General features: G+C 45.4%; 1 protein-coding gene across 8 annotated transcripts in view; it reads right to left on the bottom strand.

The window, feature by feature from the left end:
• Window positions 1–22,650, bottom strand: part of LOC135201600 (TBC1 domain family member 31-like) — a 92,441-nt gene that overhangs the window by 22,696 nt on the left and 47,095 nt on the right. For all 8 annotated transcript variants that reach the window (XM_064230643.1, XM_064230640.1, XM_064230646.1 and 5 more), the window contains 3 exons: window positions 21,517–21,731; window positions 20,872–21,005; window positions 20,524–20,696 (listed from right to left, as the gene is read on the bottom strand). In XM_064230643.1, coding sequence (XP_064086713.1) covers window positions 20,524–20,696; window positions 20,872–21,005; window positions 21,517–21,731 — 522 coding nt within the window. The remainder of the gene's footprint in view (window positions 1–20,523; window positions 20,697–20,871; window positions 21,006–21,516; window positions 21,732–22,650) is intronic.

Below are 22,650 nucleotides of genomic sequence, written 5' to 3'. Positions count from 1 at the left end.
AGTTAAGTAGTTCTCGCAGACGTCCCGCAGCAACAACATGAAAGCCAAAACAAACGGCAGCCATCCTGTTGGTATTAGTCCCTTGCCCAACTAATCTTTAGGAGCTCCACTTTATTTTACGTTATTCGATATTTTTAAATTATTTGATATTTTTATTTTACCCTTGCCCAACAATCTGTAGGAGCTCCACTTTTGTTTTACATTATTGCGATATTTTTACCCTTGCTCAACTTAATGTGTAGGAGCTCCACTTTTTTTTTTTATTTTTTTTTTACATTAATCTAAATTTTTTTTTTAGCCTTGCCCACCTAAATCTGTAGGAGATACATTTTTTTTTTTTACATTCTTTGATATTTTTCATCCTTCGCAACTAATCTGTAGGACCTTCATTTTTTTCTTTTTTTAAACATTCTTCGATATTTTATTTTCCGTCTACTTGGCCCTTAATTCGTCCGCCAAGATAACTAGTACCCGGAACGGACCTTGCCCGACCCTGCCCAACCCTGTACCCCGAAGATTTGAACGACTCCGATCTTCTTTATTAAGTTTCTATATTTCGGGGGGGGGGGGGGGGGACGACCAATCATTTTTTGACGAATCGCAACATCTCCAAGGTAAGCTATCAATGTAAATGCACGTTATGTTCATTATTTTGCCGTAAATTAAGCACCGCCATTGTATTTCCCGCTAAGCTGAAGTAAGGGACCGCTCAACACTCCAACATGACAATTTGTCGAAAATGCATTTTCCTAACTATACAAAACCCTGAGGTCCTTTAACAATAGGAAGTAGCTATCGGCAGCTGGAACGGTCGTAAGCTTCGAACAAGGGGAGAATGGTAGTAACTGCTGTCCGACGCGCGACTGGGAGGTAAACAAATCACTTTGCTTTTGGCCCATGCAAAATACGCAGAGTGAGGGGTGGCATAGAGGAGGGAACTATATGTAAAGGACCTCAGGTTTGTATAGTTAGGAAAAATGCAATTTTTCGACAAATTGTCATTTGTTCCGATACGTAATACAAACCCATCGGTCCTTTAACAATAGGAAGACTCACTTCTTGGGGTGGGAGGAAATCTGAGTCTTTTGATGAACAGACTGGTGTTTTCGTCCATCCCTGGAATGCCTCCCCCTTGTCGTAAGAGCGAGGGAGGGATTCACCCGCCTCTGTCCGATTTGATCGGGGGTGTGCACCGCAGGATCAATGGTCAGACCTCTGGGGCCGAGTACTAAGAGAGAGGCAAGCGGTATCTCTTCGTACCAGCAAGCAAGAACTGTTCCTGTTTTGCAAGCGGCAACATAAAGTATGGGTTTGTCTCAAGCTGGCATCCACTTCCTCCCCCTGTTTGCGGAGGAAGTGGTGGATATACGCTCCTATCCCTAGTGAAAGGGATAGGATAGGGCTCTGTTGATAGCTCACTGCATCTTGTCCTTATCCAGCAGGGTGACGACCGTGTCCCTCAAATAACCACAGGTAGAGGGGACGAAAAAAGATGGGAAGAGGAGCCGTTTCACACTCATTCACTCATCCATTCTTACGGTCACACCAGGACTCGATGCTGTTTCAGTCTGCGAGTGTCTGGGTTCGCTACACAAACTGTTGAGCAGCCACCACGGGTCCCAAGGAAAAGATCCAAGGACCTGTGGGCAATATCCCGAAAGGTAAAAGGAGGGGCATGTGGTCTGGTTGGACCAGACCCCTGCCTCAGTACCTGCGCCACGGAGAAGTTCTTGCGGACAAGGACAGGCATCTCTTCGCATCGAAGGCGGTGAAGTCCATTAGGGAGGGGAGGTTGTGAACGACTCGAACCAATCGTCAGGGACCGAAGGGTTCTGAGTCTCGCTACGAAGTTCGGTACGAAATCGAGCGTCACGGATCCCCATCCCCTGGATGCTTGACTTCGCAGAAGTCATGCAGTTCCTCAGAGGAAAAGAAGGGAATAGTCGCATGGACCTATCCTCTTCTCTACTTTCGGTGATGTCCAGTACCCATACTGGTCTGTCCGTTTGCCACGAAGTCTCTCGCATCCTCCTATCCCCATGCAGCGAAGTTCTCGGTAGTGGATAGGACACCGACACTCCATGGTGGGTGTTGATGGTATGGGTACTGTGACAAGCTATAAAACGAAAGTAATGATTGCTCTGTAACAACCGAACTAAGTCAACAGCGTAGTTCGTAACTGACTCGGTGCTCTGACAGCTGCCGATGACTGCGTTCGGTAGGAGGCAAGTTGTCCAAGCATCCGAGTAAGTCACGTGACCTTCGCCTGTTTAAAGGGTTATGCCGAGAGACCAAACAAATAATGGTATTTGTTTGTCACCCAATGCCGGACAGCGAGGTGATGATTCTCTTAAGGCATGTGCCCAACAGGCTAAAGTCAATTGCCTTCTAGAGACCGATGGGTCCCTGAGGCAAAACATCTCATAGTTGATGATCTCAGCTAAGGACAACACTATTTGTACCGTTGAAGACCGAAGGTATATATTGAATGCAACCCTACGTCTTCACAGACGAATCGAGAGAAGGATTCTCAGATTCGATAACCTGTGCTTACAAATGACTGAAAATAAACGCTAACCGCTTTTTATTATTGCTGTCCGGTGAGAAGTCTTAGTTGCAATGAAAGCGGGGCCGTTCTTCAGTAATGAAAACACAGAAAAGCCGCCTGAAGAACTGCTTCTCATGGCTGAAACTTGGAAGTAGAGCTGTCAGGTCGGAGAGTAGCGATGTCTTTTGACACATCTGTTAATTCGGGTTGAACAATGAACAATTGTACACCTACGAATATGAGATATTTTGAAGACAAACTCAGATGTCTGCAAAAATCATTCGCATTTATCGCAGTGCGATGCAGCGGGAGACTTGTACAGACTTCTGTTACTGTGCGGTAAACAGAAAGGATGAAAGAGTCAAGAGATATCTGTTGAAATTCTCGCAATGTCGAAGGCGATGGAATCTATCGTCACAAGCAGTAGATGGTCCCTTCATTATTGCGAGAATCCCCGTTAATCAGAGACCTAAGTCCATGATTGTTGCAGAGATACGCTCGGTAGTCAATCAAAGCAGGGGGTGAGAGGAGACATAAACTGGACCGTGCATCTCGGGAGGCCAGCTGATACTGAGCTGCTATCAGGGCAGTCAATACGCAGTAGTGAGCCTGACTCTCGCTGACTCGTCATCCTGAGTTGCCAGGTAATCCATTATTCACGAAGGATGTGTTCGGCTAGAACCACGAGCATAAAAGATATGCTCGAGCAATTATATATTAGGCGAAACGAATTTCGGTAATATAAAAGTTGAAATGGGTGGTTGTTCGTGACAAAAAACCATAAGTATATAAAATTGAAACTGAAAAACTCCTGGGAGGTTGCAGGTAAAACAACCCCGAGTTGCAGTTCAATTAGACTACTTCTCGTCTAAGTTTGCAATCCGTAGATAAACTAGGATATGCGCTACCCCTCGGACAATTCAAACTGCTTAGCAGAATCATGTCGCGAGGTTAATATACGTAGTATATTTGTAGGATTCTGAACAACGATCTCCATCCTAAATTCTTTCCTTCAAGAAAACAAAATAAGGATTGGAGATCGATCACCTTCGATCTCTATCAAAGAGAGTGAAGGAGAAGTCTTCCTTGAAGGAAAGCTTCAATGGTGAACAGAATACTAAGACGATAGTTCAAGCCAAAAGGGAACGGAATATTCCCGTCCGTTTTCTTCTCTATTCCAGGTTGGTCGCCTACTGTAGATAGTCTTCTTTCAGCAGCAGTCTTCTTCCCAATGCTAGAAATCTAGGAATTCGAGCATAGCGAGGTTTCCCGATTATCGGTAACATATCGGGGATTTCTGTCTCGCACTTTGGGACCGTGGTCTCGCCTAAGTGTTTGGAGATCGTAAAAAACTTGAACACTCTGAATGCGCTAGAAATTCCGTAGATCTCCTAAGCAGTCTGCGAAACCCCCACTGAATTCGTCAAACGATATCGGCTGGTGGTCCTCTCGATTTCCGTAGAAATCGAGAATGGGGCAGGATCCCTCCTCAACGACCGGGGCTTACGTCAGGTAGGACCGAAGGTCCCCCCGGTAGTTAGCGCAGTCCCCAACGTGGGATCCTACGAGAAATCTCTGTAGGATCCCCTCCCTTTCCTCGTAAGCCTAAGGAGAGAGGGAATGGGGGAGGAATTGGATACTCGCTCGCTTCCCATTGGAACTAGCAGTTGGAGGAAGAGTTAGCAGCAGCCATCGCCTTTGGCGATGGCCTCTCAGAGTCTGGGGAAACTTATCGTCCTGATCGACACCTGACAGAGAGAGCCGATACCGTCCTCCGATCATTCCGTCCTCGTCGAGGTCGAAACCCCTCAGGAGGACCGAAGGAGTATTTAAAATATGGTGTCCGAAGGGACACGTAGAAACGCGCTGTCGCAGTAGAGGAGGTGGAAGTAGCTTGATCGGACCGGCCAGAACTGGAGAGAGCCTTCTTGTCCGGAGCGATGAGACTGGTTCAAGACAGAATCGGCAAGCTCCGATCGCTTCTAGACCCACCGTCGGTTTGGGGTTTCCCTCTCGGGCCCCAAAACGACTCGAGCGAGAGACGTGGGGCTCTGCTGGTGGGAGCGACAATCTTCCCTGAGGGTCGTTTGCGCTGACGAATCAGCGCCATAACCTCGGGACAAAAGTTCCTCTGGATCTCGGAAGTCATAGCATCTTTGCAGAGTAGGACCGTCAAGCCCTCGAACAAGAGCATTCCGAGAACCTCAACCCTTAAGGAGGAGGAACTGCGATAGACCCTCTCGGATTCCCTCCTGCCACTTGCGCGTACGTCCTGGTCGTCGAAGATCGGGTACTGGTACTCACGGCGTCGTGAGGGGGATCGTGCGGGGTGGGGTATGCCCCTCACGATCACCCCGCTGGCCTAGCTCTTCCTGGTGTAAACCGAGGGAAGTTGCAGGCACGGGAGAGGAAGACATGACGCTCCTCTTTTCGCTCGCGGGCAGAAAGAACCAGCGGGCTTGGAGGGCTGCAGGCGATCGCCACTTGCAGGCCTAGTCGAGCCGTTTCCCAGGAAACGGCTGGAACCGAGAACAGCGGCTTAGATCTCTGTGCAGAGGGAAGCTGCTGCTGTCCCCCTATCCGCCCGGTCCCCCTGTGGGAGCGGCGGTTCAGGTGACCTGCTAGGCTCGCTGTCCGCGGTGAGAAACGGTGAGCGTCCTCTCGGGGCGTCGAGCCGCTGGTACGACGGCCGCGGGGACCCCTTCCTCGCCTCAGCGCGTGGCCGGTCGAGGACCGTCACGTTAGCCCGAGCAGCCGGGTCTGGTCGCTGCGGAGAGCGTCCGCTAGCCTGGCGAGAGTCGTCTGCACGACTCTCGCTAGTCTCTGCTCCCGCGCTTCGGTCTTGACGGCGAGCGAGCTCGGGCGTCAAGACTTTGGCTGGAGACCGCCACTCTGGTAATTCTCGATAATGAGAAGCCGAGGCGGATCCTGGTTTAGCGGCACAGAACCGCCTAGAACCAGGCTTAGTAAGTGCCAGCCGAAGCTGGTACTCCTCTGGTCCCCGTCTTCTTCTCCTTGGTGGGGAGAAGAGAGACGGGCCGCCCTGTTCCCGAGGGGAGGCAGGAGGACCAGCAGAAGAGCTCCCCCGAGACGGGCCCTTAGAAGGTCCCGAAGGAGAACTTCTTAGGGGGGAAAACCCGGGTTACCAGCTGTCGCTGCAAGAGCGGCCGCTGGCCTGGCGAGGAGTCACCCTGAGCGGCTCTCACCAATTCCTTGCTGCTCCGTGCCGCGTCTTGGCGCCGAGCGAACCCTCTGGCGCCGAAACTTGGCTGCACGGTCTCCCGAGGGGAGGGAGGAACGCACACTCGGGATCTCTCGCGAACGAGAGACCGAGCCGGAACCTGGCGTTTAGCGGCATCGCCGCTAGCACCAGGCGAGGGAAGTACCAGAGCTAACCGATACTCCTCTGGTCCCCGTCTATCTCTTCCTACGAAAGGGGAGACGGGCCCCGCTCCCGAAGGAGCAAGGAGGACCAGCAAGAAGGACCCCTGTCCCACCGGGGTGGGACGGACCCTTAGAAGTTTTCCCGAAGGAGACTTCTTAGGGGGGAAGGCAGCCTTCTTCTTCTTCGGCTTATGGGCCTTAGAAGTCGAAGGGGAAGAGGCAGCAGCAGAGACGAATGACAGCTTCCTCTTCTTCCTCTTCCTCGTCAGCTCACGCAGGCAGTCCGTTCAGGTCCTCCATCCCAGGCCGGAAGCCGGGGCTATTGCCGAAGCAACACGGCCCGACTGCACCTGTCCGAAGGACCTGGGACTGGGAAGACACACCCGTGGGGGGGGGGGCAGACCAGCATGGACAGCTCAGGAACCAGGAGCGAACAGGAACAGCAACCAGCTCAGGAGCGGCAGGAACAGCGGCAGCGGTAGACCCAGAAGGGACAGCCAAGCCAACAGCGGAATCACTCAGCGGCAGGTACGGCAGGCCCAGCGATCGCCTCGTAGAATCATTCGGCAGTCCCAGCGGGAACCTGGGTACTGGCGGCCGGTCCAGGGGCGAGCTGCTGGAACAGCGGAAGTCTGGGGCAGGAACACGAAGAAAACAGGCGGCGGCGCAACCCCCCTTGGTACGGCGGCGGCCCTAGTAGCGGCAGACGGCTGTCACCGACACAGCATGGGGAGTGTAGACCAGGCAGGGGGGGGCGGGACAGAATAAGCGGCCAGGGTAGTAGTGGAGACCGCCCCAGACCGTCCTAGATGCTGGCAGCAGCCCGTGGATGCTAGGCACGCCCTGCCGCCGCGTAGGTCCTAAAATTTCCTTTTCCACGGTCGTCTCCCCACGGATGTAGCAACCTGCGGTAGCATAGATAGATTAGTAAGAGGGTTCCCTCACGCAGGGGGTAAGACATGCCCCACCCCGAACGCAAGGAAGACCCCAAATACAAAATACAACGAGGAAGCTGAGCGGGGGGCAGAAGGAAGACGAAGAATCTGATACCAAGGGTTGGGAGTCGCGGGTGAGAGCTTTCCGACGACTTCTGCAGACCTTCGCTTCCCCCCTACCCCCGCACAGCAGTGAAAAGTAATATGAAAATGAAACAGAATATTGCCTTTTTCGATTCACTTCATAGAACTAAAGGGGAAAAGATCAATTCCCGGGTAAGAGCGGAAACTTGATCCAAATAATATGATTGCTATCATAAAAAATATATATGAAAATGAAACAGAATACTGCACTTGCGATTCACTTCACAGAAAATAATCGTAAGGATCATCCGGGTAAGAGCGAAAAAATTGATCCAAATTAAATTTTATGCAAATAAAATAAATGAAAATGAAAAGGATACTGCAATTGCGAATCCACTTTCATTGCATTTTATCATACAAAAAAATAAAAAGGGCTCGTGCGAGCGCAATCACGCTCTCGGTAACCGCAATGCACAGGGCAAAAATATAATGAAAAAGTACTTACATTTTTCAATTACCACTTTCGCCCAAAATACACGACTCGGCGCGAGCGCGCCCGCCCGGCCCATCCGACCGAGACATAATTCAAGGGTTCAATTCATGAAAAAGAGAGGAAATCGCCGCATCTACGGCGATAGCTCCATGTTGGTTCATAATTAAGTAATGAGAATGAAAACAGTGTACTTACAGTTTCATTTTCAAGTCAAACAAACCATTAGTAGAAAACACAATATAAACAAAGCATACGACGATGAAGCGGGCAGAGAGCGATGACGAACACGTCCTTCACACCGCGGCGGCCGCAAAAGTGGTGGTTTGTTTACCTCCCAGTCGCGCGGCACGCGACTGTCGGACAAGCAGTTAACTACCGTTCTCCCCTTGTTCGAAGCTTACGACCGTTCCAGCTGCCACTAGCTACTTCCTATTGTTAAAGGACCGATGGTTTGTGTTACGTATCGGAACAAATTCACATTTCCTAGCAGTCCACGTGTTCGAACAAACAACGTGGCCTTGACTTTAACCAATGTATTCTCGGAAATATTCACTTTGTTTAGATATCAGTAAGGACATACGGGTGCCAGCCATCCGTAAGGACAAGTTTTATTGGTTAGGTATTAAAAACTGTTAACATAATACACAGGGGCCCCCGGCCAGGTAAGGACATGCAGACTAAGTTTGGTTAGGTCGCAATCACTGTTAATATACTATACAGCAGTCCCCGGGTTACGACGGGGGTTGCCAGTTCTTGAGACGCGTCGTAAAGCCGAAAAAATCGTCGTAAGCCGGAACGACGCTTGGAAATATGTCTTAAACTAATAAAAAGTTATAAAAACCTTACTTGTAATCCTTTGGTTACACTACATGTCGTTTCCTGTAGTTTTATGTACAACCTGGAGTTATTTTTTCATAAAAAAGAATGCTGGTTCTTGAAGGTAAAAAACTATTGTAATCCTCTGGTGACACTACATTCTTGAAGTTTTATGTACAACCTGGAGTGATTTTTTTGTTTTGCAAAAATCTTGAGGGCTACAATGAACAGCTGATTACTATTTAAGTATCATATAGACTAATTAAAGTAAATGTATCTTTAAATAAGGCTTATATATTAGTATCAACAAAACATTTCCTGCATGAGTCAGAGGCCGTTTAATGAAACGAACACTTCTCTGTCCTATCTGTTCAGAAAATAAACGTTACGTCAATCCCCGAGACCATTGTTGCCAAAGCGTCTCTCTCTCTCTCTCTCTCTCTCTCTCTCTCTCTCTCTCTCTCTCTCTCTCTCTCTCCTCTCTCTCTCTCTTCTCTCGATCAAATTACATTGAAACTTGACATACGATTGCCCTAATATCGAATGTTTGAGATATAACAGAAAATTTGCGAATATAAGCTTTGATATACAACAAAATATTGAGATACGATTTGCGATGAGTGTTAGTTGTATAGGCGACCGATAATGGCGTCAGTCTGTTTGTTTGTTGGTGCTGCATGTTAACACGTCGTTGTTTAGTTCGTTGTGTTTTACCTGTGCCTATTTTCGTGTTATTTTGTCTATTTTATTATTAACCATGGGTCTCAAAGCTAAAGACAAAGCAGGTGATAAGAAAAAAACCCAAGAAAATGATTTCGTGGAAGCAAAACATGAAATTATAGCAAAGCATGAACGTGGCGTTCGTATCGTCGATTTGGCAAACGAGTATGGTCGAAATCCTTCTACAATATCCACGATCATCAAGCAGAAGGAAGCTATAAAAACCCCCGAGACCATTGTTGCCAAAGCGTCTCTCTCTCTCTCTCTCTCTCTCTCTCTCTCCTCTCTCTCTCTGAGCAAATTACGTACTGGATAATGTCTCTCTTTGGATACTTCGATTTTGCCAAATATTGAGGGCTACAAGAACAGTTGATTACTATTTACGTATCATATAGACTAATTAAAGTAAAACGTATCTTTAAATAGGCTTATATTATTAGTATCAACAAAACATTTACTGGCATGAGTCTCAGAGGCCGTTTAACGAAACGAACCACTTCTCTGTCCTTAACTCGGAGCGTCGGAAGACGCTCTCTCTCTCTCTCTCTCTCTCTCTCTCTCTCTCTCTCTCTCTCTCTCTCTCTCTCTCTCTCTCTCTACTCTTATCAAATTTTGGATAATGTCTCTCTTTGGATACTTGGAATTTGCGTTGTAATCTAAACCAGAAACTTCGTTTTGTTAGTTATTACTGGAAACAAGCAATGATTTTTTCATTTATTTGCGCTTTTGGACTGTTATATGTAAACTAGTATGTATTCATTCGCTCGGAAACTAGTTCCGCATAGGAGGCGTCACTAAAAAACATAGAAAAATACAACATAAAAGTGTCGAAAATCATCATAATCTCAAAATTTTTGTTGTAATCTAACCAGAAACTTATTTTATTAATATACTGTGCTAAAACTATAAAGGATTTTTATCATAGTATGCGTTTTTAAAAGCGTCGTTAACTCGGAGCGTCGGAAAGGATCGGAAGACGACTCTCTCTCTCTCTCTCTCTCTCTCTCTTCTCTCTCTGATCAAATTACTGGATAATGTCTCTCTTTGGATACTTGGAATTTGCGTTGTAATCTAACCAGAAACTTAGTTTTGTTATTATTACTGGAAACAAGCAATGATTTTTTCATTATTTGCGCTTTTGGACTGTTATATGTAAACTAGTAATGTATTCATGTCGCTCGGAAAACTAGTTCCGCATATGAGGCGTCACTAAAAAACATAGAAAAATACAACATAAAAAGTGTCGAAAATCATCATAATCTCAAAATTTTTGTTGTAATCTAACCAGAAACTTATTTTTATTAATATACTGTGCTAAACTATAAAGGATTTTTATCATAGTATGCGTTTTTTAAAAGCGTCGTTAACTCGGAGCGTCGGAAGCGTCAGCGTCGTAACCTCGGAACAAGCGTCGTAACCCAGGACGGATTTTTCCATTGAATATTTAAGAAAAAGCGTCGTAACCTCGGAACGTCGTAAGCCGGAACCATCGTAACCCGGGGACCGCCTGTACTGGGGGGTCCAGTGGGGCGAAGCCCCCCGGCCAGGTAAGGACGTGGAGACTAACTTTGGTTAGGTTGGTTCCCTTGGTTAGATAACAATCACTGTTAATATACTATACTGGGGTTCGCCCCCGGCCAGGTTAGGGCACGCGGCCTAAGTTTGGTTAGGTTGGTTCGTTTGGTTACGATCACTTCAGTTGGCCAGGTACCGCATTTCATGCATGAACGTTCTTTTAGGCTAAAAGCCCATATGTTCGGTCTACGAATGTTGAGTAGGGGGACAGTTTAGTAGCCTAGGCCAGGAGCTCCTACAGTTTAGTTGGCCACTGGTTTCGTCTGCTAGGGTTTCGTGATTTTTCTTGTTCATTGTCGTCGTTTGGTTAGCCTAACACAACGGGGAACAGGATCTCCTACATTTTAGTTGGTATGGGAGCTCCTACAGTTTACTTGCCCACGCGTTTCGTCTGCTAGGTTTTCGTGATTTTTCGTGTTCATTGTCGTCGTCTGTGTCTCCCCCCTTTCCCCCACGCCCATAAACCCCGGTTTCCCATAGGTCCCCCCTTAACCGTTTTCATTAACTTTTACCAAAACTCGTGTCTCCCCCCACCCACCAAAAACCCCGCTTCCCAAAAGGGTCCCCCATTACCGTTTTTATAGGTTTTAGGGTTTTCTGACAATACGCATGTTTTCAAACCTTGCGCCAAAACAAACCGTCCGCCATCTTGTTTGTATTGCTCCGCCGATTTCCTAGCAGACGAAACCCATGGGCAACTAAACTGTAAGCGCTCCGGCTGTTTATATATTTCTAATGGTAAAATGTTTAAGAGGACTTTAAAATGATATTAATAATACCAATTCAATGGTATATTTGATGTAGGATAATACTTTAAGTAGACATTTGGTATTTGTGATTTCACATACAATTGTTTCCCTTGTAAAGAGAAAATGGATGTCTCAAATAGTAACAGTATGAAAGAAAACGTGCATGACTGAATACTTATGGGGGGGACTTAATTATTTTCACATACGTAACTAAGTCATGCAGTACGTACATAGTATGTATTTATGTATAACCATAAAATGTAAGATTTACTTTAAAACAGTATTAATAATATTTCAAAGATTAATATGAACCATAATAGGATACTTTATGTATATTTGATGAAGGATGGTCTTTTTAGGGATACTTTGGTGTTTGCATGTTCAGGATAGGAGTTTATGAGCATTTTTAGAGGGGGGTTCCAAACATTCGCGGATTCTAACTATTCGCAGGGGGTCTGGTACGCATCCCCCGCGAATACGGGGGGACCACTGTATTCGTCTGCAGCGAAGTGTCTCGCATTCTCGAATCCCATTGCAGCGAAGCCTCTCATGGTCTCGTATCCCCCTGCGTGGATAGGACACAGACACTCCATGGTGGGTGTCGATGGTATGGGTACTGGGACAAGCTAGTAGGACGAAGTAATGATTGATCTGGAACAACCAAACTTAAGTCCACAGTGTAGCTCGTAACTGACTTGGCCGCTTTGACAGCTGCCGACTGACTGCGTTCGGTTGTGTGAGGCAAGCTGTCCAAGCATCTGAGCAAGTCACGTGACTGTCTCCTTTAAAGGGTTATGCCGAGAGACCATACAAATTGTCTATTTGTTTGCCACCGATGCCGGACGGCAGGTGATGATTCTCTAAGGCATGTGCCCAACAGGCGAAAGTCAATTGCCTTCTAGAGACCGAGGTCCCTGATGGCAAGACAGAATTCTCATAGTAGTTGAATCTCAGCTAAGGAGAAACAACACTATGTGCCGTTGAAGACGAAGGTGGAAGGTGAATGCTACCTACGTCTTCACAGCCGAATCGAGAGAAGTAATTCTCAAGATTCTGAACCTGTGCTTACAAAGGACTAAAAACGCTAAACCGCTATTTCATTGCTGTTCGGTGAGGAGTCGTAGTTGCAATGAAAGCGGGGCGCTTTTCAGTAATGAAAACACAGGTATGTACTGCCTGAAGAACTGCTTCTCATGGGCTGATCATCATCTTCTTTCAGGCAATATACTTTGAAGTAGAGCTGGCAGGGCGGGGAACAGGCGATGTCTTCCGTTACATCTGTAATTCGGGGTGAACAATGAATAATTGCACACCTACGAATACGAGATATTTTTAGAAGAAACTCAGATGTCTGAAGAAATCATTCCACATTACCGCAGGGGTGCAATGCAGCGGGAGACTAGGCTACAGACTTCTGTTACCGTGCGGTAAACAGAAAGATTTATAGAGTCCATTGAGATATCTCTGTCTGAAAATTCTTGCAATGTCCAAGGTGATGCAGTAGAGATGGTCATTCATGTATGTGAGAATCCCCGTCAATCAGAGGCCTAAGTCTTTGATTGTCGGGCAGAGATACGGTTCAGTAGTCAATCATTGTAGGGGAGAGAGACATAAACCGACTGTGCATCTCGGAGAGCCAGCTGGTACTGGGTTGCGTCGGCAGCCAAATACACAGTTAGCTCTTGCTCACTCGTCATCCTGAGTTGCCAGGTAATCCATTCCAAGAAGGAATGCGTTCGGCTAGAACCATCAAGCGTAAAAAAATAAGCTCGAGCAATTGTATTTAAACGAAACGGATTTCGGTGAATACAAAAGCCGAGGTGGTGTTGTTGTAACAATACCATAAGTATCTCAAAATCGAAACTGGTAACTCCTGGGAGGTTGCAGGCAGTCCCCAGTTGCAGTTCAATTAAGATACTATTCGTCTCGGTCACAATCCGTAGAGTTAACTACGGTATGTGCCTATGCCCTGGACAATTCAACTGATTAACAGAATCATGTCGCGAGGGTAATATACATAGTATATTTGTAGGTTCCTGTACAAAGACCTCCATCCTAAATTCTTTTCCATTCGAGGAATGAGAATACGGATTGGAAGCCGACTCCCTTCATTCTCTAATCAAGAGAGTGAAGGAGAAGTCTTCCCCGAAGGAAAGCTTCAATGGTGATAACAGAATACCGAAGACGATAGTTCAAGCCAAACTGGATGTTCCCATCCGTTCTCTATCCCAGGGTTGGTCGCCTACTGCGAGATATTCTTCCTTCAGCAGCAGTGCTTCTTCCAAACGCTAGAAATTCCAGGAATTCGAGCATTCGGCGAGATTACCGATTATCGTAGTAACAATTAACGGGGATTCTTGTCTAACCTACTCTGGACTGTGGTTTTGCCCAAGTGTCTGCAGATTGTAAAAAAACCCAAACACTTTGAGTGCGCTAGAAATTCCGCAGCAGAATTCTAAGCGCTCGGCGAAACCCCCACCGAATTCGTCAGACGATCATCGGTTGGTGGTCCTCCCGATTCCCATAGAAATCGAGGATGGGGCAGGATCCTCCCTCAACGACGGGGACTTACGTCTGGTAGGACCCGAAGGTCCCCCTCAGGAACGCAGTCCCCAATGTGGAATCCTACAGAGAACTCTCTGCAGGATCCCTCCCCTTTCCCTCGTAGCCATAAGGAGAGAGGGAATGGGGGAGGAATTGGGTACTCGCTCGTCTTCCCAGTGGAACTGGAGAAGCGAGTACGAGCAGCCATCCCCTTGCGGCGATGGCCTCTCAGAGTCTGGGAAAATGTATCGTCAGGAGAAAACGTTTTCCCGAGGAAGGTTACGAACTCGTACTATAGGTTAAGCATCTGCCGCCACCGTGAACGTCGTCTGGGTGAGGCTGATCGAGCACCTGACAGGAGAGAGCCGATACCGTCCTCCGACGCGTCCCAGTCCTCGTTGAGGCCGAAACCTCTTAAGAGGACCAAAGGGGGAGCGCGCCTTGTTCTCTTGAATGCGTGGTCCAGACGGACTGTCACATGAACAGTGTTGATGGTCCCTCCAAGAGTCTGGGAAGCATCATTCGTCCTTGCCAGCCGTCCCCCACCCTCACGGTCACTCCTGCTTGCCTCGTTCCTCCCGGTGTAGCCTAAGGAGGTTGAAGGGACAGGTGAGGGAGACCTGATGCTCCTACCCTTCCTACTAGCATGCTAGTAGGCTGGGAGGACTGCAGGCGATCGCCAACCAATGGTGGTGATCGAGCTGCAGGTCTGGGCCCGTATTTATCAAAGCTCGCAAATCCTTAAGAGTACTCTTAAATCATTAAAACACTCTTAAAGTTATGAAAATTCTTAAGAGAATTTTACAAAGCCTCTTATGCGCTATGAGTACTCATATCTCAGGCCGAGATTTAAGAGTGGTGGAGGGGTCTCCTAAGTACTTAGGAGTTTCTCATAGCGGTAGTCACAGACTGTAAACATGGCAGACGAACAAGAACACGCGTTCACCGCCCGAGGAATTTTCGTCCAAGACTGGATATATTCGATGTGTATGACAACAGTGATTTTAAAAAAAGATATAGAGTTGATCAAAGTGGCCTCATGTATGTGACTGACTTGATCAGAGAGGCGATTGCCAACCGCACAGAGAGGTTTTCTGCGGTTTCTAACATATCAGTCTCTCTCTCTTTCAAAATTAATGGATTAATTAATTTGATCACATATATTGGCGCAGGATTAGACACAAAGGGTCAAGAATGGAATGAAAATGAAAATCCTTAGAGCTTTTTTTGGTTAGTTGCGAGAGAGGAGCACTAGGCCTATAGTACTAGTGCTTCACCTCTTTCATGTCTCATTTATTTGTGTGTGTGTGTGTGTGTATATATATATATATATATATATATATATATATATATATATATATATATATATATATATATATATATATATATATATATATATATATATAATATGAATAACTTGATCACGAAGTATATAAAACGTGATGCTATGTATAAATAAAGGTTTTCTTTTTTGCCACGAAGGAATCCGAACAGGACCGAAAGTACTTGGCTATCTCGCTTTTTTTTATTTTTTTCCTTCGTGGCAAAAAAACTTTATATATATATATATATATATATATATATATCTATCTATTATATATCTATATATATACTATATATATCTATATCTATATCTCTATATATGTATATATATATATATCTACTATCTCTATCTATCTATCTATCTATCTATCTATCTATCTCTATCTATCTCTATATATCTCTATATACTATCTATATATCTATCTAATATCTCTCTTATCTATCTATCTCAGCTCTATATCTATCTATCTATCTATCTCTATATCTATCTATCTATCTATCTCTCTTTCTCTATCTCTATCTGTCTATCTATCTATCTCTATCTATCTCTATATATCTACTCTATATCTATCTCTATATATCTATCTCTATCTATCTATCTCTATCTATCTATCTATCTCTATCTATCTATCTATCTCTATATATCTATCTCTATCTCTATATTTATCTCTATCTATCTATCTATCTATCTCTCTCTATCTATCTATCTATCTCTCTCTATCTATCTATCTATCTCTATCTATCTCTCTCTCTCTATCTATCTATCTATCTATCTCTATATCTCTATCTATCTCTATCTATCTCTATCTATCTATCTATCTCTATCGATCTATCTATCTCTATCTATCTATCTATCTCTATCTATCTATCTATCTCTATCTATCTATCTCTACTTCTGATTTCAACAATAATATACAGATCACAAGGTTAATATCATAATTAATGAATATATTGAATTTTTACAATTTTTTTTTTTATTAAAATAATGGCGAAAATCTTATATTCGTATATTGTTAGCGAGACCTTCCCTTAAAAGTTTCTCCTAAACATACCGTTTTTCATAGCTAAGAGATTCTCTCAGAGCGTTGATAAAACACTCTTAGAAGTTCCTCTTAACTATGAGTGATTGAGTGACTTAAGAGAGAATATTTATGAGATGTCATAGGAGCTATGATAAATACGGGCCCTGGACCAGCGGCTTCTTGGAGAAAAGCTGGACCAAGGAACGGAGCATCGGTCTTATGTCAGGGGAGCTGTTATGAGAGCTCCTCACCTCCCTACCAGCAGAACCGGTAGGCTGGGAGGACAGTGATGATCATCAACGACGGTGATGGTCGAGTTGCTGGTCTGGACCAGCAGTTGGCGATCATTCCCCGAGGTCGTTGTGCTGACGAATCAGCACAATGACCTCAGCAAAATTCCTTTGGATCTCAGGAATGCCCGCATCTTGAGGGGTAGGACCATCAAGCCCCTCCAGCAAGAGTGATTCCCGAGACCCTCCTTCTTCAGAGGGAGGAACAGCGGCAGATCCCTCCCGGTCTCCTCCTGCCACTTGCACATACGACCTGGTCGATCCGAGGACCCTGCCTGGCACGTAGGACGTCGTGGCGGGATCATGGGGGGGCGTGCCCCTCACGATCACTCCTTGTTCTCTCTCCCTTCCCGTTGTAACCCGAGGAAGTTGGAGGAACAGGAGAGGAAGACCTGACACTTCCCCTCCCGCTCACCGGCAGAACCAGTGTGGGGGGCTGCAGGCGATCACCTGAGCGGCTCTCGCCAGCCTTCCACTCTGTGCCTTGATCCTGGCGCCGAGCGAGCTCTGGCGTCTGGGTCTTGGCTGCACGGCCACCCGTGGGTGACCGTACGCTCGGTACCTCTCGCGAACGAGAGGCCGAGCCGGAACCTGGTGTAGTGGCAGAGCCTCTAGCACCAGCCGAAGAAGTACCAGTGTTAGCCAGTACCCCTCTGGTCCCCGTCTTCTTCTTCCTTGCGGAAGGAGAGACAGGCCCTACTCCCGAAGGAGCAGGAGGACCAGCGGAAGGACCCCCCGTCCCACCGGAGTGGGACGGGCCCTGAGAAGTTCCCGAAGGAGCCTTCTTAGGAGGGGAGGAGGCAGCCGCCTTCTTCCTCAGCTTGGAAGCCTTGGGAGTCGAAGGGGAAGAGGCGGCAGCAGGCGACGAAGAAGACGATGAAGACGACGACGACACCTTCCTCCTCTTCTTCTTCGTCAGCTCCCTCAGGACAGACGTAAAGTCCTCCATCTAGGATGGAGCCGGGGCTGCTGTTGCCGAAGCAACAGGGCCCGGCTGCACCTGTCCGGAAGGACCAGCGTCTGGGGCAGCAACACCGCGGGCTGGAACGACATCGGCAGGTGCAGGAACAGCAGGAACAGCAGCAGCGGCAGGTACAGCAGACAGGGTAGGTACTCCAGGAGACGGGGCAGCAGCCGGCGACATCCTGAGTACCAGCGGCAGGTCCAGGGGCAACAGAAGACCGGGGCTGGCAGCACGAAGAACCCGGAGGGGGAGGCACGACCCTCCTCGGCATGGCAGCGATCGGGCCCTGACGGCGGCCGTAGGCGTTACTGACATCACATGAGGGGTGTAAACCAGGTGAGGAGGGGCGGCGTACCCTGGAGTCGAGATCGTGGTGTAGTGGTGGTCACCACTCCATGGGTGACCGGCACAGGCCCCGCCAGATGCTGGAGCAGCCCCTGGATTCTCGGCGTGCCCTGAAGTCCCAGCGACATCCACACCTGGCCACGGTCGTCCCCCACAGCAGGAGCCCTGAGGAAGCAATAGTCGGAAGTTAAGGGGGGGGGGGGGTTCCCTTCGTGCGGGAGGGAAGGGCGCGAGCCCCACCCCGAGCGAACGGAAGACCCCGAATACAAATGCACATCGGTTAACGAGCGCCCTCCTCTACGCTCGGCGGATCGGGCGAAGAGAAGGACCTCGAAACCCCCCCCCAAGAGAAGGCGCCATACCTGGGAGCTGAGCGGGGGGCAGGAAAGAAGATGAAGTATCGGTTGCCCTCATACAACACCCACTGCACCTCCGACCAATTAGAACAAAAGTTACACGGCTCGGCCCGAGCGCATTCGCGCCCTCGGCACAGAGTGCAGGGGCATGAGGATCTAATCCCAGAAATGAGTGGAATCCTTGATCCATACTGATAATAATAAATAAAAATGAAAAAGCATACTGCACTTACAATTTTCACTTTCACCCGAAAAATACAAGGCTCGGGCCGAGAGCATTCATGCCCTCGGCACCGAGCGCAAATGAGGATCAATCTTCGGAAAAGAGCAGAAGACCCCACACTTGCGGCCCTCCACCCCCGGGTTGTTGATGGGGGGGCGCGGGGATAGCTCCCTGTCCGATGATCCATAAAATCAATGTAATAAAAGATGAAAAAGACGGTACGTACTTACAATTCACATTCAAACACTGACAAACCAAGTTGAAAAATTCACAATAAATCCAAAGCAATACGATGATGAAGCGGGCAGAGAGCGATGGCGAACACGTCCTCACACAACACGGCCGAAAGCAAAAGTGATTCTTCACCTCCCAGTCGCGCTGCGCGCGCACCGTCAGACAAGCAGTTAACTACCAAACTCCCTTGTTCAAAGCTTACGACCGTCCAGCTGCCGCTAGTTACATTCCTATTGTAAAAGGACCAATGGTTTGTATATTGTACCGGAACAATCCAAACTTCATAGAATACCAACAATCGCCTATGCCCAATAGTGGCAAGGAGAATTCTGACGAGTTAAACATTTGAAACACACCTGGTGGAGAACAGGCTAGACAGTCATCCGGGTAGCCATTTGATTTTTGTTTGAATGCTGACTCGCCTAATTGGCGCAGAGATATGAGCTAACTTTAACAGTATGTAAGAATCATCTTAAATTAAGACTCTATCCAGGTGCCTGGAACTAACCATACACAACTTTTGAATACATTATGCCTATGTACTGAATATTAGATATATTTTTCAGACTGCTGAAGCCAATAGTTGCTATCAACACTATGTTTCTTCTGACACTAAACAAAGCACTGTACTAATTACGTATTATAAAAAAATGTTACAGTTGCCCCTATCAACATGGTTTTATTCATAAATGAGAGGGATGAAGATTCTACAAGGGTAAAGATGGAGGAATTGGACAGCTAGCATTTTGCCACCACAAAGAGACCTCTCTGGTGTGGCATACAAAGATCTGCCCTGTTGCCAATTTTACAAAACGACAACTTTATATGTGTGACAGACCTTTGAATGTCTTTGAGACAAACCCTGAGGTCTTGCTTTCTCTCTCTCTCTAATAGATCTATTTTTTGTTCATTTTTCGAATTACAAATTAAAAAAACTGTTCTTTGTTGCATATACTATATTACCTATAACAAGGAGTGTCGTCCTTCTTAAGTTTCAAATCAATTACTGTAAGAGAGAGAGAGAGAGAGAGAGAGAGAGAGAGAGAGAGAGAGAGAGAGAGAGAGAGAGAGAGAGAGAGAGAATCTGTTTATATGGGATTGTTTATTTTCTCACTCGTCCAACTCACTATGTTACGCTTTATTTCATATTTCCTTGCTTACCAATTTATTCTTTACCTATATTAAGAAATCAAGATACGTATTCGCAGAAAGGGGAAATGCCTCCAAACATACCGTGACCACCGAAAGTGGTCCCTGGAGACAGTTTTAAAATGCTTATCCATGCATTCAAACGCACATGGAGCTGTTTGAAATATTGGCAACAGCACCAAATTGAGATGCCATGTTGACAGAAAGTCTAATTCCGTTTTTCGTTATTGCATAAAACACTATCAATTGTGAACATATGTAATTGGCTTAGAATTCTGCGTCATGAGAAAGACATTTGATATCTGTAATGGGAGAAATTGTTTTACCTCTGTTGTTGTAGATTTCGGACATATGCGGAGATTAAACACACGTGGAAAGGACCCAAAAAACCCTACCAAAAATGATACATTTGGGAGCCATAACAAAGCTTCAAAAAACTAAATACTGTAACTGTATAAAGTATGGCACTCAAGATGCACTGAAGGTGGTCCCCTACTGAAGTATGCGCACAAACGCTTTACTGTTAGATTGGAACTAGTGAAAAAGCTAACTAAAAATCTAAAATGCACATCTCCAAAGTTATAACAGACTCACTTGACATGCATCAGCAAATGTCTTGCATAAAATAAGTGCACAAACACTTCCAGTTTGTGAATTTGGATCTTAAAGAACAAAATTTATGACAATGAAATTTACAAGCTTGAAAACTTGCTTAACATTATAAAAAGGAAAACTATTCAGGAAAAATAATTCTCTGCTCGATACTTACTCTAGAAAAAGCATTCATGAGGAGAGACCAAGCGTATTCTTCAGCAGTAACCTTCAGTCTCATCAAATGTGCAAGTAAGGGAGAATCATTGTCACAGATCAGCTGTTCAACCACATTAAGTACCAGTACACCAGGCTTTGGCCAAAATTCAAACCAGGACTGGCACCAGTTTACTAGAAAGAAATCTTAAAATATAATTTTCCAAATTACAAAAAAAATTCTGTGAAATTGCCATAAAAATCAAAATTATGTACTAATGCAGAGAAACATTCACCTTTTGCTTCTAACTATTACTGATATTTTTGTATTATTTAAAGAACCAATGTAACAAAAAGGTTTCCTACTTACATATAACAGTTGTTACAGCTTCAAAGCAGAGCAATGGGTTGCTGTGAAAGAATTTTACGAAGGGAAACACAAATTCTGGCAAGTATTCGACACTTGCTAGAAATGGAGCCCAGTGAGCTAAAGCTGATAATGTGCTAAAAGGAAAGAATAAATAAAAAAATGAAAAATTACATGTACATATAGAAAGCTTCTAGTCACTAGAAAAGCTTTGTTCTATAATCAATCATTGCACCATGCTAAGATCTGCAGACTAAGAATAAAGCACAATGCAATGGAAAATCATCTCTCACTGTAGAAATTATTATTAGAAAAAGTTTTTTGGAAGTATATATATTTATATATAATACATATGAATGTGCATAGATATTTTATTATGTACTACTTATGAGCTACTGTGGCATTATGTAAACTAGTCACAGATGCTGACGGTAAATAAATAAAAGTAATCAAGTTTCAACATACGTATAAAAAAAGATGCTTCACATAACAATTCATACATAATCACCCAGCAACAATCTTTTAGTTACATTCACATGAAATTTTGTTGGTTGTAAGTGGACAGACATGAGATAGTAGTCTTGATGTACATCATACCAAGGCATACAAGTCTTTATTAATAAACCTTTATAACGGATTTGTACTTACCCTTTTAAAATCTTCAGTAAGGCTCCATCAGACAAATTAAGTACATCTTGTATTCTCTCATATGCTGGATGTACACCTTTGTCTAAAAGATCACTAAAGACAGAGTAATTTCGGGGCAAATCTAGGATGGAAACCCAGATTATGCTTCTATACTTATCTGGATATTCATTAAATTCCTGAAGAATCTCATACCACTTGGTCTTTTCCAAAAGCTCCTGGAAGATGAAATTGAATTCCATAGCGGTTTAACATAAACATGACCAAGGGTAGAATGTAAGAACTGTTTTTAAGAGATGAAACTCATTAGGTTAGCCTTGAAGCTTTGTTCTTGAATGAGAGCAGGAAGTCATGCGGCTAGCCCGATTTGTTCTTAGATGAAACCTGTATAAGACAGTTAATGAAGTTGGACAGCTAGGATGGAATGCCAAAGGCGAATGTATGAAAAATCACAATTAGGGGATTCCTATTGTAAAGGACCAATGGTTTGTGTATCATGTATGAATGAGTAAAAGGTAAAGTACAGTACAGCTGAGGGCTGAAACGACAAATGACAGATAGGTCACACAATCAATCCACTACTACAGCTGGTGTGTGGCTAAGATTTTGTTCATGAATCCATGATGTTTAAAAAAAAAAAATTAGGCTTTAATTCTAAAGAAATGATTTGGCTTAGAACTGAAATAATGAATTCACCCCTACAAAATAGATGCAATCTATAGAGCGCCATACTTGGTGGCACACTGTAGGCAGTGGAAATGGTTGTCTGCAGCTGTACTGCTTTCTGATTTTTACCCATCACTAATTCTTTTAGGCCTCTTCCAACTTGCCTGCCAATTTCTTTAAAATATAACAATGTCGAAAATTGCATTTTTCCTAACTATACAAACCTGAGGTCCTTTACAATAGGAATGTAACTTGCAGCAGCTGGAACCGGTCGTAAGCTTCGAACAAGGGGTTCGGTAGTTAACCCTTAAATGCCGACTGGACGTATTTTACGTCGACATTTTTGGTCTCTTGGGTGCCGACTGGACGTATTTCACGTCGACATTATAAGCTAAAACTCTTATATTTTAGTAATATTCAATCATTTACCTTAATTTTGCAACTAATTGGAAGTCTCTAACACAATATTTC

Source organism: Macrobrachium nipponense, chromosome 28 (genome assembly GCF_015104395.2).
Source record: "Macrobrachium nipponense isolate FS-2020 chromosome 28, ASM1510439v2, whole genome shotgun sequence".
Taxonomy (NCBI): domain Eukaryota; kingdom Metazoa; phylum Arthropoda; class Malacostraca; order Decapoda; family Palaemonidae; genus Macrobrachium; species Macrobrachium nipponense.
Note: the sequence above shows the minus strand (reverse complement) of the source record. Positions and strands in the feature narration are given on the sequence as shown.